A 14,650-nucleotide genomic window follows, 5' to 3' on the forward strand; every position below is an offset into this window, starting at 1 on the left:
TCTTCCCTGCTCCATTAAAAAGGACAAATTCCAACAAATTTTCCTGAGGAGATGAGTCTAATATCCTGTTGCACAGAAATTTGGCCATTTAAGTCTGGCAATAAAGTTAGTATGAATCAGAGATGCTGTAAAAATGGGACGGGTGCTTTCTGTTTTATTATGAACATAGTGTTTATGGTCAGCTTTGCTAAGCAGGTACATAACCTCAAAGTAATGCCCAGTCCAGTTCTGTTTCTGATATAACAGACGTTACTTGAGAGGACATTCCTGTTATACAGCAGCAATTCACTGTATCTTCCAGCAAGCTTCTGCATTGTAAATCTGGGAATGTGTGCTAAAAATATGTAAATCCTATTTTCATCCCAATTAGAGGTAAATAATTTCTGTGTGAAAAAAGCTGAAAGATGAGCTGCTGTCTTCCTCTATGTGCAATAAAGCGGTGGACAGCTTTGTCATGCCCTTTAAAAGTATCTTCACGTCACAAAACCAAGTAAATACGCCGTGATCATTGCAAGCACTTTGGAAGAAAGAATATAAGTAGAGACAGTCATGCTCATCCAGGAACCATGGAAAGTGTACCTGCAGATGAAGTGTGAACATTCCTTCCTACACTCAAATCTGCCCACAACTCTTTTACTGAATTATTTTGTAGAAGTACACACCACTGTCCTATGGCAGAAAATCATTCTCACTGACACAGTGCTTTGACCTCAACTGCACAATTGGGTTTTCAATTGCTTTTCGTTTGTTATATGCTCACTGGGCTGATTCATTTCTGTTCATCTTCCTCCACTTGTCCCCAATTTTCTCAACTTCTAATTTTGCAAAATTTGTGATTGTTGCTCCATGGTTTTTTTGATAATTAGGATTCCCTTGTAGTAGATGCTTCAGTTTTTCTATCTATTTATATACTGTAACAGAAAAAGAGTTCTGCTTGGTTTGGGTAATTTCTGTGAAAAGGAAGGGTAGCTTTGTAACCAGTGTCTCTGTCACTTGACATATTGGAGTAGCCCCTGGTGACTGCTATATATATATGACAGCTGAGACCTGGCACTGCAGTACAGTCTGAATGTGACAGATATTGATGGTGACAGTAGCAATCAAGCAGAGTATCCGAAGGTCGCTGGAGCTCATCCTTACCCCATGCAAACTGCAAAACCAGGCTTGAAGCATCATCCTTGGTGCCCTGATTCAGGTGGAGAAAAGCTCTTTGTAGAAGGGGGAAGTGATATTTCTCTGCCTCAGCCCTTGAATACTCATTTAAGTGCATGCACGTGTGCCCGCGGTGATGCTGGGCTAGCACCCCTGTGCCACATTCCTTACAAACCCTTTCTCTCTCTCAGCTGTTTGTAAACCTAATTGGGGGGAAGCATGACCTGGAGGCAGCTTTCCCTTCTACAATAGCATTTCTCTCCCAAATTGCTTAAGTTAATGAAGGTTTTTATAAATTTCAGTGATTTGAGGTGCTTGTGTTTGTGTGTAGGTGTACATACATATGTGTGCCTGCACTGTGCGTGCGTATAAACAGTGTATGTACATGCACCCATAAAAAGATAAACATTAACATTAGGTTTTGGTGGTGGGTTGACCCTGGCTGGATGCCAGGTGCCCACCAAAGCTGCTCTATCACTCCCCCCATCAACTGGACAGGGAGAGAAAATATAATGAAAAACATAACGGAAGGCCTGTGGGTTGAGATAAGGACAGGGAGAGATCACTCAGCAATTACTGTCACGGGCAAAACAGACTCAACTTGGGGAAGAATTAATTTAATTTATTACCAATCAAATCAGAGTAGGATAATCAGAAATAAAAAATAAATCTTAAAACACCTTCCCCCCACCCCTCCCTCCTTCCCGGGCTCAACTTCACCCCCTATTTCTCTACCTCCTCCCCGCAGCGGCGCAGGGGGACGGGGAATGGGGGCTGCTGTCAGTTCATCACACATTGTCTCTGCCGCTCCTTCCTCCTCAGGGGGAGGACTCCTCACACTCTTCCCCTGCTCCAGCGTGGGGTCCCTCCCACAGCAGACAGTCCTCCATGAGCTTCTCCATCGTGAGTCCTTCCCACGGGCTGCAGTTCTTCACGAACTGCTCCAGCGTGGGTCCCCTGCGGGGTCCCAAGTCCTGCCAGCAAACCTGCTCCAGCCTGGGCTCCTCTCTCCACAGGTCCATGGGGCCACAGGTCCTGCCAGGCCACTGCTCCAGCGTGGGCTTCCCACGGGGTCACAGCCTTCTTCAGGCATCCACCTGCTCCAGCATGGGGTCCTCCATGGGATGCAGGTGGATATCTGCTCCAGCATGAACCTCCATGGGCTGCAGGGGGCCAGCCTGCCTCACCATGGTCTTCACCAGGGGCTGCAGGGGAATCTCTGCTCTGACACCTGGAGCACCTCCTCCCCCTCCTTCTTCACTGACCTGGGTGTCTGCAGAGTTGATCCTCTGACATATTCTCACTCCTATCTCCAGCTGCAGTTGCACAGGGTTTTTTTTTCCTCCTTAAATATGTTATCCCAGAGGCACTACCACCATCGCTGATGGGCTGGGCCTTGGCCAGCAGCAGGTCCATCTTGGAGCCGGCTGGCATTGGCTGTGTCGGACACAGGGGAAGCTTCTAGCAGCTTCTCACAGAAGCCACCCCTGTAGACCCCCCGCTACCGAAACCTTGCCAAGCAAACCCAATACAATTTTTGTAAAAATGGTTTTAGAGCCTTTTAGAAACAACATGGGCCTGAAAAAATATTGGTGTCCTCCAAGAAGCTTGCATTGAAGGAAATGCTGGGGCTTTCACAGGGCTGAACCCTTTCCCGCAGAGCAGCATCTATCCCATCCACAGCTTCCCTGGTAAAGAAATGTAAGACTGACAGAAACGGATTATTTCCTCGAAGAAAAGCTCCCATGATTCAAAGTGTGGTTCCAAACCACAGGATGATACTAGTAATAATTTTGTTGCCTGAAATTTTTTTTATTATTGCCTGAAGAGATTTTACTTTTCTATTGTTTTACTTTTTGCCTGGAAATTGCTTTTATTTTTATTTTTTATTAAAGAAAATGTTGGGCTCTGTCCTAAAGGATGTAGAGTCGAAGCTTAATAGAATAAATAAATGGTTATTTATTTATAAACAGTGGGAACTCCTCATGGTAACAGGAAGAAAATTAAAATCAGAAATGATAAACAGCGGTTGTGGCACAGTGTCTGGGCATGTCTTTTGTATAGCACTCAGCTTCAAAAGAAAACAGATTGCTTAGGCTGAAAACCCATAATAATAATAAAAAAAAAAAAAATCCATCTGTTATAAATAGCTGTGATGTTTCTTTCCGTGCCTGTGTACACCAGTGAGGGAGTAACTACCAGGAGAGGCAGTGATCCGGTACTGACAGCCCTATTTTGGGTAGTAGTCTGTTCTTCAAAGGGAGAGGGGAATAAAGCAAAGCGGGGGAGGACTGTAACTCCGGTCTGGTGGTAGAGAGGGAGGTCCGCTGTGCCAAGCAGCCCAAGCAAACGCCCCTGAAGCAGAGGAGTCGGGAGGCCGCAGAGAGATCTCTGCCAGTGCTGCAGCCTCTACGCAGCGCCTCTTCCATGCTTTTCTTCTCTTTTTTGTTTTGCCTGGGGCAGGAGGAGTCAGAGGTTGGTTTTCCTCCACGTCTTCTTTCCTCTCTTGCTTCTGGTATTCCCTCAGGTGCCTTGCTGGCAGGAATGGGGAGGAGAGAAGGCTGCTTCTCCCAGGTTTGCCTGGAGCTTACGACCACCTCCTAGAAGCCCCGGTGATGTCTTCTGTGTGCCCCAAACCTGCCTGTCCTTGGGGTTTGCCGTGGCCTAGTAGTGTCCTATCAGTAAAAAGCTACATTGTGGCTTTCTCTGCCATTACTGGCATGCAAGTGAAGACCTTGTAATGAAAACAGATTTGCTCCCTGACAGTAAATGGCTTTTTTGGCTTATAAATTTGTCTGGTGGAAGGATTTGCATAAACTGCTGCAACCTCTCTTTCTGGTGCAGAAGGTTTTTTGCTTTATTGGTTGTTTTTGGTTTGTTTTTTTTTTTTTAAGGGAAACACCCATCATGGAGGTGAAATCTACCATTTTTGATAAGGAATGACTTTTAAAATGACCATTCTATGGTTACTGGTATTGTTAACTGCTTCATCCTTGAAAAATGGGCAAAACAAACTCCTTGACTGTGTCATGAGTTTCTCTAAGGCCAAAGCAAAGTTATTCTTGCTACCTCACTGATCTGTGGCTTATGGTTTTGTAGAGTGCATTGGCTGTTTCTTTTCCTGAGCTCTCCAAAAATCTGTCTCTTCATAACAGGCTTCTTGCTGAGACCTTATACATCCTTACAACCTTGTACAGCTAGAGCGCAGCAGTGCTCAAATCTCATCTTCCTTATAGGGCACTGGGAGGGGTTGACGACTCCAGGGACAAGATCAATGTGTAAGATAATTAGTTATTGTGCTTTGCTCTGCTTAAGACCACTCTTTTCTCATTGGTATGTATTCCTTAGACTGATCAGGTGTCTTGGATAAACACAACCCAGGTGTTTTGTTGTGGGTTGGTTGTTTGGGTTTTTTTTAAATCAGTCTTTATGTAGGTCAAAGTGTGATATTGGTGAGGGTGTATTTTGCTCCAGAAGCAACTGTGCTGACTGCAGTGGCAATACCTTAGTAATACCATAGTCCTACCTTTTTGGTTTTTGAGTAAACTTACATTGTTGCATGTATTTCTGTTTGCAGTGTCCTGTCTCTTCCCCAGAAGAAGAAAAGCTTATTACCATCAAAAGGCCTAAAACTCCAGTTCCAAATGAGTTATCAGATATCAACACCCAAACCAACTGGACTAAGTCACTCCCACTGCCAACACCAGAAGAGAAAATGCGACAACAAGCACAGGCAGTCCAAACAGATGTGGTTCCCATTAATGTGACTGGTAGGCTTTTCATTTCAGTCATTAGATTCCACTGATGAGGGAGGGAAAGGATAAAAGGGGATCCATACAGTTGGATAGTATTTTGACACTCGTATATTTGATGCATGAATTTTAAATTTACTTCTTGCACGTTTCTGTGAAAACAGTTTTGTGTTTAATAGTCCATCTCCAAACTTAATGAGAAAACCTCAAAATCCCTTAAAATGATCGTTAATGAAGATAGTCTACGTAACGTTGGCTTGAAACAGCATTAGATTGCATGAAATACAAGGAGTGGGTTGATAAATAGCAGTGTTTTGCTGTGGACTGCACTGAAAATATGTAATGGAAAATCATATTTTATGCAATGCTAATGATATTTCAGGATTTTCTTCTGGGAATTTTACATAAGGAAGGTTATCAGGGACTTCTGTATTCCAAAGACTAAATGTTACAAAATTCAAGGACAAGAACTGTAGGGTCTTATTTTTATCAGCAACCAGAGGTTTAGGTCTCAAGGAGAGTAGGGTAAGAACAGCAAAAGTTAATGGGGCTATGTTTTCGAGGAAGACCTTTGGTAAGACACTCTTATGTGTCATAGTGTGTAACACTCACTATGTGACAATAGTCCACATTTTCTTATTATGAACTCAGTATTAACTCTTCATTTTGAACATACTCTTTGGCTTTACAGTTGCAGAACTCCCGCTCTGTGGAAGTTAAATTATGTTAAAGCCTAATGCTGAATAGATACTTTGTTGTGTGTAAAGAGAATTTCTGTAAAAGATCGAATTATCACTTCAATTTAATAATCCCTCTTTTTCTGCACAATATCAAGATTGTCTATTATTAGTTAATTCAAATAACTGACCGTTTGCCTGCCAAAACCAGGATGATATTCAATATCCAATTTATTTCAAATACCATATGGTGCGCTCTGGCTCCATGCTCCCTCTTACAATCAATAGCTTGCAATGTTTGGTTTTGTTTTGAAAGTAAATTAAGTGTTCCCTTTTCCAATGCGGCTACAAATAATTTTTTCACGTGTATTTTTATAAACTAGTATTTTAAATAATACTATTTAGTAGTATTTAAATTTTAAATAGTATAGGAGCAGTACTTCTGTGACAAACATCAGAGAACTCTGAGAAATCAACAAGAAACATTTCCTTAAATAAACAGCAGAAAATATTTGAAATAAATAGCATGAAGACAACAGGAAATTACGAACACTTCAGGTCTGGAAAATTAATAGAAGGAAAACAAATGCAATGCTGAAATATTACTAGGCCAGTTGGCATTATCTAGGGAACGTAGGATACAGGTGCAGAAGGCCGAGTTATGGGAACACCAGATAATCTGACATAATCGATAAGCTTGAGCAGGGCTTAGATATTGCAACAGCAGGAACAGGGTATACTTACAGAAAGAGTAGTCTGCTGTTCGATTTAATGACCCTGCGTACTGAAAATATATGGGGGAAGTAAACAGATGGAAAGAAAAATGAGCTAAAAGAGATCAAATAACCCTCGTAGATTTAATTCAGCGTCACTGGGAACGTTACCGTGTTTGGATAAATCACACTTGTGACTTCAACCAGCTTAATTCGACTGGTGTAGCAAACCTTGTGTCCCCTGAATTGTTTGGTTTGCACTCAGCAAACTCAGTGGTTCTCAACTTTTCTGATAAAAATAGTGCATGTCCATATTACACCTCACCTTTTTGGAGTATGCTGTTGAGCATTTATTCCCTTATAAACATGGTAACTGGAAGGGATAGAAAGGGAGGGCAGTAAAGGAAGACTGCTGTTGCAGTATGTGGACTGGTCTCTGGGATCCACCGTTTCCTTTCCCTTGGAATAATTATATTGCTACTGTGAAACAAGGCAAGCGACAGTAACAGACTGAGAGCCACGCACAACACACAAAAAAAATCTGGGTCCTTGTTCCTCTTTAAAAAGTCACAATCTGCTCCCTTCCTCTGCCCTCCCACACGCCGAGTAATTTTATTTTGTGAAGTTCCTTATGTTGCTGCACGAGGCAGGAAAAAAACGACCAAAAATTCTGTGCTGTTTGTTCAACGTGCCGTGGAACAAACCATCGCTGGTTTTTGTTTTGATTTGGCTTTCCTTCACTTGCTCTTTTTCTCACTTTCCCAGAAGAGAGGTCAAAAACTTCCATTTTATTCTTCCTGGCATGAAATAAAAGGTTAACCTCTGAAGAGGCTGCTGGTAATTGACAGTGTTTTCAGCAGTGCATTAGTAATGATTCTGCTACAATGGCCTCTCACGTGGCTGTGCAATAAACGCTCCGCGAGTTCAGCTTTCAGGGCTCTTCGGTGAACAGATTGCAACTAATACAGTAGTAGTAAAAATCTGTTGGATAGCCTGAAGGTGCAGGGGCATTGCATTAGGCTGACAAGCTGCTGACTAGACATCCAGATTTGGAAGCAGTTTCAGTCTTTGGGAGTGCCTGGGCTGAGCTTATTCTGGCCTGGAAGGGATTGGGCTGAATTTTCAGTGGTGGCCAGTCTTCGCTTTTACATATTCTGGGGGTTAAAAGATGTATAATGGTGTCTGCTCTCATGGGTTTTCCGGAACTAACTTTCTTTCCAGATGGAGGAGTCTGGTGATGGTGGAGGTAACCCGGGCCAGGCTGGATCCTGCAAAACATTTAAGCATTTGCTTGAGTCCGGCTTGACTGACTTCAGTGAGATTTAAGCATATACTTAAATATTTTCGGTGAATCCAAGGAAACTGAGGAAACTGCATGAGGGAAAACTGAGTAAACTGTATAAGGAATGCCTAGGTGATTTGTTATAAACCTGTAACAGAAGGAGAAAAGTATCCTTAAATCTGCAAAATATATTTAATATTAACATTGATATTTTCTAAAAAAAAATATGGCAACAATGAAGGGAGAAAAAAATTGAGAAGTTTTGATTTTGCTTGTTGGAATTTATTGAAGCTGCTACTTTGAAATTCTACAAATTTGCACAGTGGCTTTGAAAAAGCCTTTCTATATTAAAAGCCGTTGAAGATGGATTGGTTGAGTTAGCTCTTGGGTAGCTCAGGGAAAGAAGTTACTGTGAATCAGTTGACACAGTAATGTTTCCCCGTGGTCATCCTGTTCGTGCTGTCTGAGGCTTCATGTAAAAGACTCTCTCCTTGTTTGCACCCTCTACTTACCATTTACATTTTATTCCAGGGCATTCGAAGCTGTATTTTAATTTCCTTGCAACTCACCGTCTCAGGCATAATTGTTGGCCTTTGAATAGATAAAGATATATTCAGAGATGCAAGACTTTCTCCTTCAAATTCTTTGGATTTGTTATAATGTGGCTAGAATTATTGGCCTGCACGGCAGGATTACCTAATGGTCCTGACCCTGACCCCATAAGGGTCCTAGTGTGCTAAGAGTGGTAATGCCCCAGACAGTGGGTAGTCTGTCTCAATATTTCAGGGCTTCTACTAAGCCAGTGGGATCCATAGCTCTAAATTCTATAGATCCCATGGGCTTCCTCCTCCCTTAATCTGCCCTGACTTTAATCAATCCGAAACTCGGATGAAACTGGCACTTTTTTGTAGCTGCAAGGATTCCGCTTAGCACAAGCGCGGCTCATGGGAGCACAAGGCTCCGGTCAAACAGAGTCAGAGTCTTTATATTTACAATATGGTGAATGAAACTGCTATGTTTTTTCCTTGCATTTTCACAAGTCTACATGCTATACTTTAATATACAACTGTATCTTTAACTGTTATAGACGCAATGAGGTTTTCTATGCTATTTGCACGACACACATCATACTGATGTGCAGTCAGCCAGGGATAATATTTATGACATATTAGTTACTGTGCATTAATCACTTTTTAGAGGTAAATAATTTGGTCATCCATCTTCAAAAAAAGCATACAAAGCAAAAAACATATACATGTATATCAAGTTTTTTCTGCATTTAAGTTTTAAATGGGTCATCTAAAGGACATGTAGCAGTGCTTTAAAATGCTTTAACTTCTAAAAAGGGAACTTATGTATGAGGTATGGGGGGTAGTCGTTAGATTTTTAGCAGTGACAGAGAATTAGCTCAGGAGCTATAAGGCAAGTTTTATCTTGCCGCTAGTAAAATGGCCAAATTATAAACCTCTAAACAAAAGTGAATTCCTAAAGAAAAGCTGCTTAATGATAGCGGTGCTTCTGGGTCCCATTGTGATACAGCACATGGTCATCGTAAGGCTTTGTCTGGCAACGTGCACTTACGCACACATTTTTTCAGCTCTTGCCATTGTATATTTTTATAATCATTTATAAAGTTTCACTTTTAAGCAGCTTCCACTCTGACTGAGATATTTATGAGACCACAAGATCAGTTTGATCTCTGCATGCTCCATAGTACTTATTTGTGTTCATGTTAAAAGATCACCACCAGAAATGTGGTACACTTGACAGGTTCAGAGCAACTTGGAATGAAAAAAAGGCGTCTCGTGTGATTTAGTGGTGGAGCTGCACAAAGACGTTGTAATAGCTGTTGCCAATAGCAATGTCTGTTCCTGCATAAACCATTGTGATCTTTCATTTTCATGAGCAGATTTGCTTTTTCTGCAGCTCATTACTTTAAAATAAAACAACAAAACCGCACAAAAACCCACAAAGGGCCAAATTAAAGCAAGGATTCTGTTCACTTGTGGAATTAGAGCTGCTCTCACCAGATCTGAACTGGGCTCAGGAAGTCAAAATTCTTTTTAAAACCTGCAGTACTGTGTAATGGATATGTGTGTCTAAAGCCTTACTGTGACAATATGCCGTATCTTCCTTCAGTGTAAACCTTCATTGTAGGACCAAGCTAACATCATTTATTAATGCCTTTTTTTCCATTTCTACAACAAAACTAGTGGAAGAAAGTGCATGATGTCAGCGTGCTTGGAAGTAATGTTGCTTTGCTTGTTCTACCATGTATTAGGGGAGAATTTCGACCGCCAAGCCAGCATTCGGCGGTCTCTAATTTACACAGACACGGTGGTAAGACGGCCGAAGAAAGTCAAAAGGAGAAAGACTATTACAGGAATCCCTGACAACATACAAAAGGAGCTAGGTATGGCTCATCAGAACTGTATTCCATCCACTGTTCATTGTCACTGCTTATCATTACTCAACTAATAACATTACCAGTGCTCATGAAATCAATACAGTCTGATAGCCTATTACAGTTCCAAATACATGTGTGCCTCCTTGCCACCTTGTGCATCAGGAAATTAGGACCTTTCATCTGTTGACTCCCATCTGTTGAAGGGAATAGGGTGTTCGCAAAATGGTGTACTGGCGCAATGGAAATCTGCAGGGATGTAAGGTTTCTGGTCTTTAGTTCTTTCCTGGAGATTTGGTCTACTCCCCCAGGATGTTCACTGAAGCAAAACTGAAGTGGGCAGGCATTTTGGCTTGCAAGTAATTACTCAGTGGAGTAAAACGATTCATGGATGCCTTTCCGAATCTGCCGAGAGTTGTATCAACAGTGAAAAACCTGTATATTTTCCAGTTCAGTTTAGATCTAATTGGCGACCCCTTAAGTATCAGTCTTATTTGACTGGAAGTAATTTACATGGGCTCATTAGCTATTGCATATAGGCCAAAGGAAAAATGCCTACTTGGTCACATTTACACTACCTCAGGCTGTCCTCTTTCACAGTTAGCAGCATACGTGATATTCAAAGCTGATGAAGCAATCTGAATTTTGGCAGACCTTTCAGATGCTTTTTGCAGAACTCTCTGATTTAAATATGGTCATTCTTATTTATTTTTAAAAAAGATATTTCGGTTTTTCCCAAATGATAACTTCACAGATAAAATTATGCCCCCCCTCCCTTTTTTTCACAGTAGAGGGAGAATGTCTTTTAAAATAGTCTGGCAGAACATAATTTTAGGTGCTTTACACGCGGAATCGTCTCATATATTGACAATTCCAGTAAGTTTTACTACCTTGCGTTTTCCATCTCTTTTAATTATGTTTTCAATTCTTGGTTCTTTGTCTAGATTTTTCAGAAACAGAAGCAAAAATATGTAGCTTGTCTGGATGGGTTTGAAATGAACTAGAGGGCCAGGCGTAGAGAAAGCCAAGAAACGAGGAAGTACATGAGGAACAGTTTGTGAGTGGAACTGTGCTCCTTCAGCATCTCTAATGAAACGGTGCCCTGCCATGGGAATCCTCTGCCTCAAGAAAGAAAATTCAATTGACCTAACCCTGTCAGGACAGCTAAAGTTAGGCAGCTTTAAATGTCGTTACCTTTGGATCTCACATAATGATTTTATTTCTAACTGCTGCTCTGAGATGTGTCCAAAGCTGTCAGGTGTCTTTGTCCATCTCTTCTTGTGGGATGGACGCTGGTTTGTGCCTGCCATAGGGAACTCCTCCTCATAGTGTGGATTCCCTTCTTCCCTCTTCACTGTCCACAGTGGGCCTTGCCACCTACCAGGAGACACTTGCCACACCCGGAGTCCTCCTGGAGGTCAGAATTTGAATTTGTTGTTTCTTGAGAGAGAACGACACATTTATCAGCCTTGCAATCAACTATAAGCAAGCTTGAGAGTTAAATAAAATAAAGTAGATTTGTTCTAACCAAAGATCACAGCTGGAAACAAAGCTACATAAAACTTAATATTGAACTGTTCTTAACTGTTCTTAAAGATTCCCTTCTCCTGTTTAAGGTCTCTCTGAGGCTAATCCCTCAGATGCCATGACTACAGCTGGTTTGAGGAATAGCAGAGACAACCCTCATCCTCTCTCATCTGTTCAGGATGGATACTTTTTACATTCCCTTCTTCCATTTTAAATTAAATCACTTTGCTCTTTGTCTAGAGCTGAGATGAAATGACTTGCACTCCTTAAAAATGCTGGTGCTGCTTAAATGCAAAACTGGTACAGGACATCACTTAAACTGTTCATTTTCAGGGTTGTTACATTGGTCTTGAGTCTAGCTTGGCATTCTGAAAATGGCATACGTACCAAGGTCATAGTTTTCGACAGAGATTATCTTTGACACATGTAGGACCTACCTCGAGGGCAGATAGCAGAGAAAAGCAGAGTGAAGCAGAACGCTTTGTTCCACACTACTGTTGGTCACTTGCTGGGGTTCCCAATGCTCTTTCAGGCACGTGGACTTCGAAATGGGTGACAACTGTACTTGGGTGGATGTGTGGAGAATGCTTCCCGCTGGCAGCGTTTCTAAAACTTCGAGGTTACGTTTGTGACCACTTCAAAGGGATGTCTAACGCTTGAAAACATCAACTGCAGTTTACCTGGTGGAATAAACTGAGAATGCAATTGGCATCTACCTTCAAAAAGAAATCTTCAATTAGTATCTTAAAAGAAGTTTGTGACTATTGCCAATCCATTTCCTAAGGGTGACAGGTTTTATGGTCTTGATTTCAGTCTTTCATCTCTGTGCTGAGCACATTTCATGTTGCACTGCTTGAAGGTTTTCCTTGGCTCCTATTTTAAGTTGCGGAAATTTCAGGGCTGGCAGTGTATCACTGTATGAGCTCTCTCTGGACGGTTCCATGGCCCACAGCCGGCAGGCACGTAGGGCTTCAGCCATCTGCCTTACGGTGGAAGTTGTCTGAGGAGCTTCACGTTGCCTCCGTGGTGGTTGTATGTCGTCCAGACAGCAAAACGTATGCCAGGAAAACTCTCTGATCGCAGTATCCATCCTGTTAGCATATTGCTTTCCATCACTAGAAACAAAGTGCACTTGAAAAGAGAACAGTTATCAGTGTCTTTATCTTATAGATGGGGAAACCAGGCATGCTGCAGTGAAGTGACTTAGCCGGAGTGACCCACCAGGCTGCTGGCAAAGCTGGGAATAAATTAAGTCTCCCCCATCCTTGTTCAGTGCTCTTTCTGCCTTTTCTCCCCTGTCACTCCCCAAATATTGCTGTAGCCTATTTCTCTTACGCTGTCCCAAAACAAACAATGAGTTGTTTTAAAACATTCCACAGTTCATTTGATCAGAACAAGGATCCGGACTAAACTCCAAGTCAAGCAATTGCATTGTGCCTATTGACATTCTCCCTGTGGTTTCAGCTGAATAAATCTCTTTGTTTCTCCCCTAAAGCATTGCTGTGAATGGCTATAATATTTACACAAAGATTAAAATCCCTTGGTACACCAAAGTTGCTGTGCACAGGCTAAATAACCAACACATACAGCAGGTTCTTGTTACCTCTTGTTTATCCTTCAGGAGGAAGCAGAAACTTGAGAGAACCTCAAAGCTTCAACCAAGCTTGAACTATTTTCATTTCTTGTGAGAGAGCGTGGAAGAGCTTCTGCTGGGCCAAGCTGCTGGGGTTCTCCCCTGGCTGCTTTGGCTCCTTTGGAACAAAAAAGACCAAACAGAAGAGAAAGCCTGCGCTGATTACTGGCCTGAGCTCAGCGGCCGTGGTACCCGTGTAGAATTTAGCCAAACATACTGAAAGGAATATTAACTGCACCCATGAGGCATGTGCTGGAAGTATCTTTAAACATTCCTACTTTCGAGCGTTGTAATGCTGCCGTGTTTTCACAGGTGTCTTCCAGCGATGAACCAGTCTCTCTGCGTAGCCTAGAAACTTCCGCATAAAAAATGCTGCGTGAATAAAATGCAAGGTGATAGATGGGATTCTGAGACAGAATAAGAACGAGAGATGCCTACCAGTATAGACATGCCAGTTATTTTCTGAACAGTTATTTTTTAACAGCAGGACCCTCTCAGTACTATTTAGCAGAGTGACACCAAAGTAGGAGGAGAAGGCAAAGCATTCCTCTCTCTGCCAAACACAACAGTGAAAAATGAGTTTTGCATACCTCTGCATTACCTTCATTGTCTTACAGAACATTAATATTATGTATGTATTTAATGGAGTCAATGTTGGATCAAGACTGCAGAAAAGGCAAGAAACTTTGAGATGATGTTTTACTTCAATTATTTGTGCTCTCGGTTTCTCTGCTTTGTGTTGCCATTATCCATCGCCTCTATCGTCTTCTTCAGATGGTACCTTACATGCAAACCGGTATTCTCCCCTCAGGCAAGAAGATGATTCCCAAACAGAAGTTTGGTAGAGATGAGCAGCTCTCTGGGAGAACCTGTCGCAGGCGTTGCTCCTTTCTTGGCTCTTGGTTATCTTCTGTTTCCTTCACACGTTCCAGCTCTCCAGATAAAATAAAGGCAGCAAAATGCCTTCATGTTTCCATGGTCCCTTCTCTGTGTCAGTGCTCTAGGGCCTGGCTCACACTAACATGCTTTTTCTGAAGGTACCAGGTATCAGGTTGTGAGTGTTTCTCCAGAGCTCTGCATCGGTGCAGTCCCAGGCACCGATGGACAGCTTCTGGTGTCCCAGACCCCTTCCCTGTCTTGCAGGAGGAGCAAGTCCCAGACCTGGGTATCAGTTCCACCACAGTTCATCTTCCAAGTAAACGTACCTCACCAAAGCAGGGGAGAGGAAACCATCTTCATGTTTTCCACCTTTTGATTTCTTCTCCTTCTGCCAGGCATTTTGCTTTTCTTTAATCAAATGGAAAGTTTCTGTCCTCTTTTTGTTTTCAAAAAATGTCTTCTAAATTATCCTCTGTGTGTACTTTCCTTGAATTATTTCAATACTTTTTTTTCCACCTTAAGTTGCAATTCAGGGTCTTTACGGCTCTGTGATTATTTCCCTGCCTCCCATTTTCAGTAGCTCACAATGAGTTGTCACCTATAGGACCTCCTGTCGGTCATCAGGATGGAT

At 42.1% G+C, this 14,650-nt stretch overlaps 1 protein-coding gene across 9 annotated transcripts in view; it reads left to right on the forward strand.

The window, feature by feature from the left end:
- NHSL1 (NHS like 1) overlaps positions 1-14,650 on the forward strand; it is a 184,107-nt gene that overhangs the window by 153,914 nt on the left and 15,543 nt on the right. For 7 of the 9 annotated variants that reach the window (XM_087776214.1, XM_087776215.1, XM_087776216.1 and 4 more), the window contains exons 4-5: positions 4,730-4,922; positions 9,858-9,989. In XM_087776214.1, the coding sequence (XP_087632340.1) occupies positions 4,730-4,922; positions 9,858-9,989 (325 nt within the window). The remainder of the gene's footprint in view (positions 1-4,729; positions 4,923-9,857; positions 9,990-14,650) is intronic. The other 2 variants (XM_009460716.2, XM_087776218.1) reach the window with 1 other exon arrangement.

Source organism: Nipponia nippon, unplaced genomic scaffold (assembly GCF_047370975.1).
Source record: "Nipponia nippon isolate SJK-2023a ecotype South Korea unplaced genomic scaffold, ASM4737097v1 scaffold_4, whole genome shotgun sequence".
NCBI lineage: Eukaryota > Metazoa > Chordata > Aves > Pelecaniformes > Threskiornithidae > Nipponia > Nipponia nippon.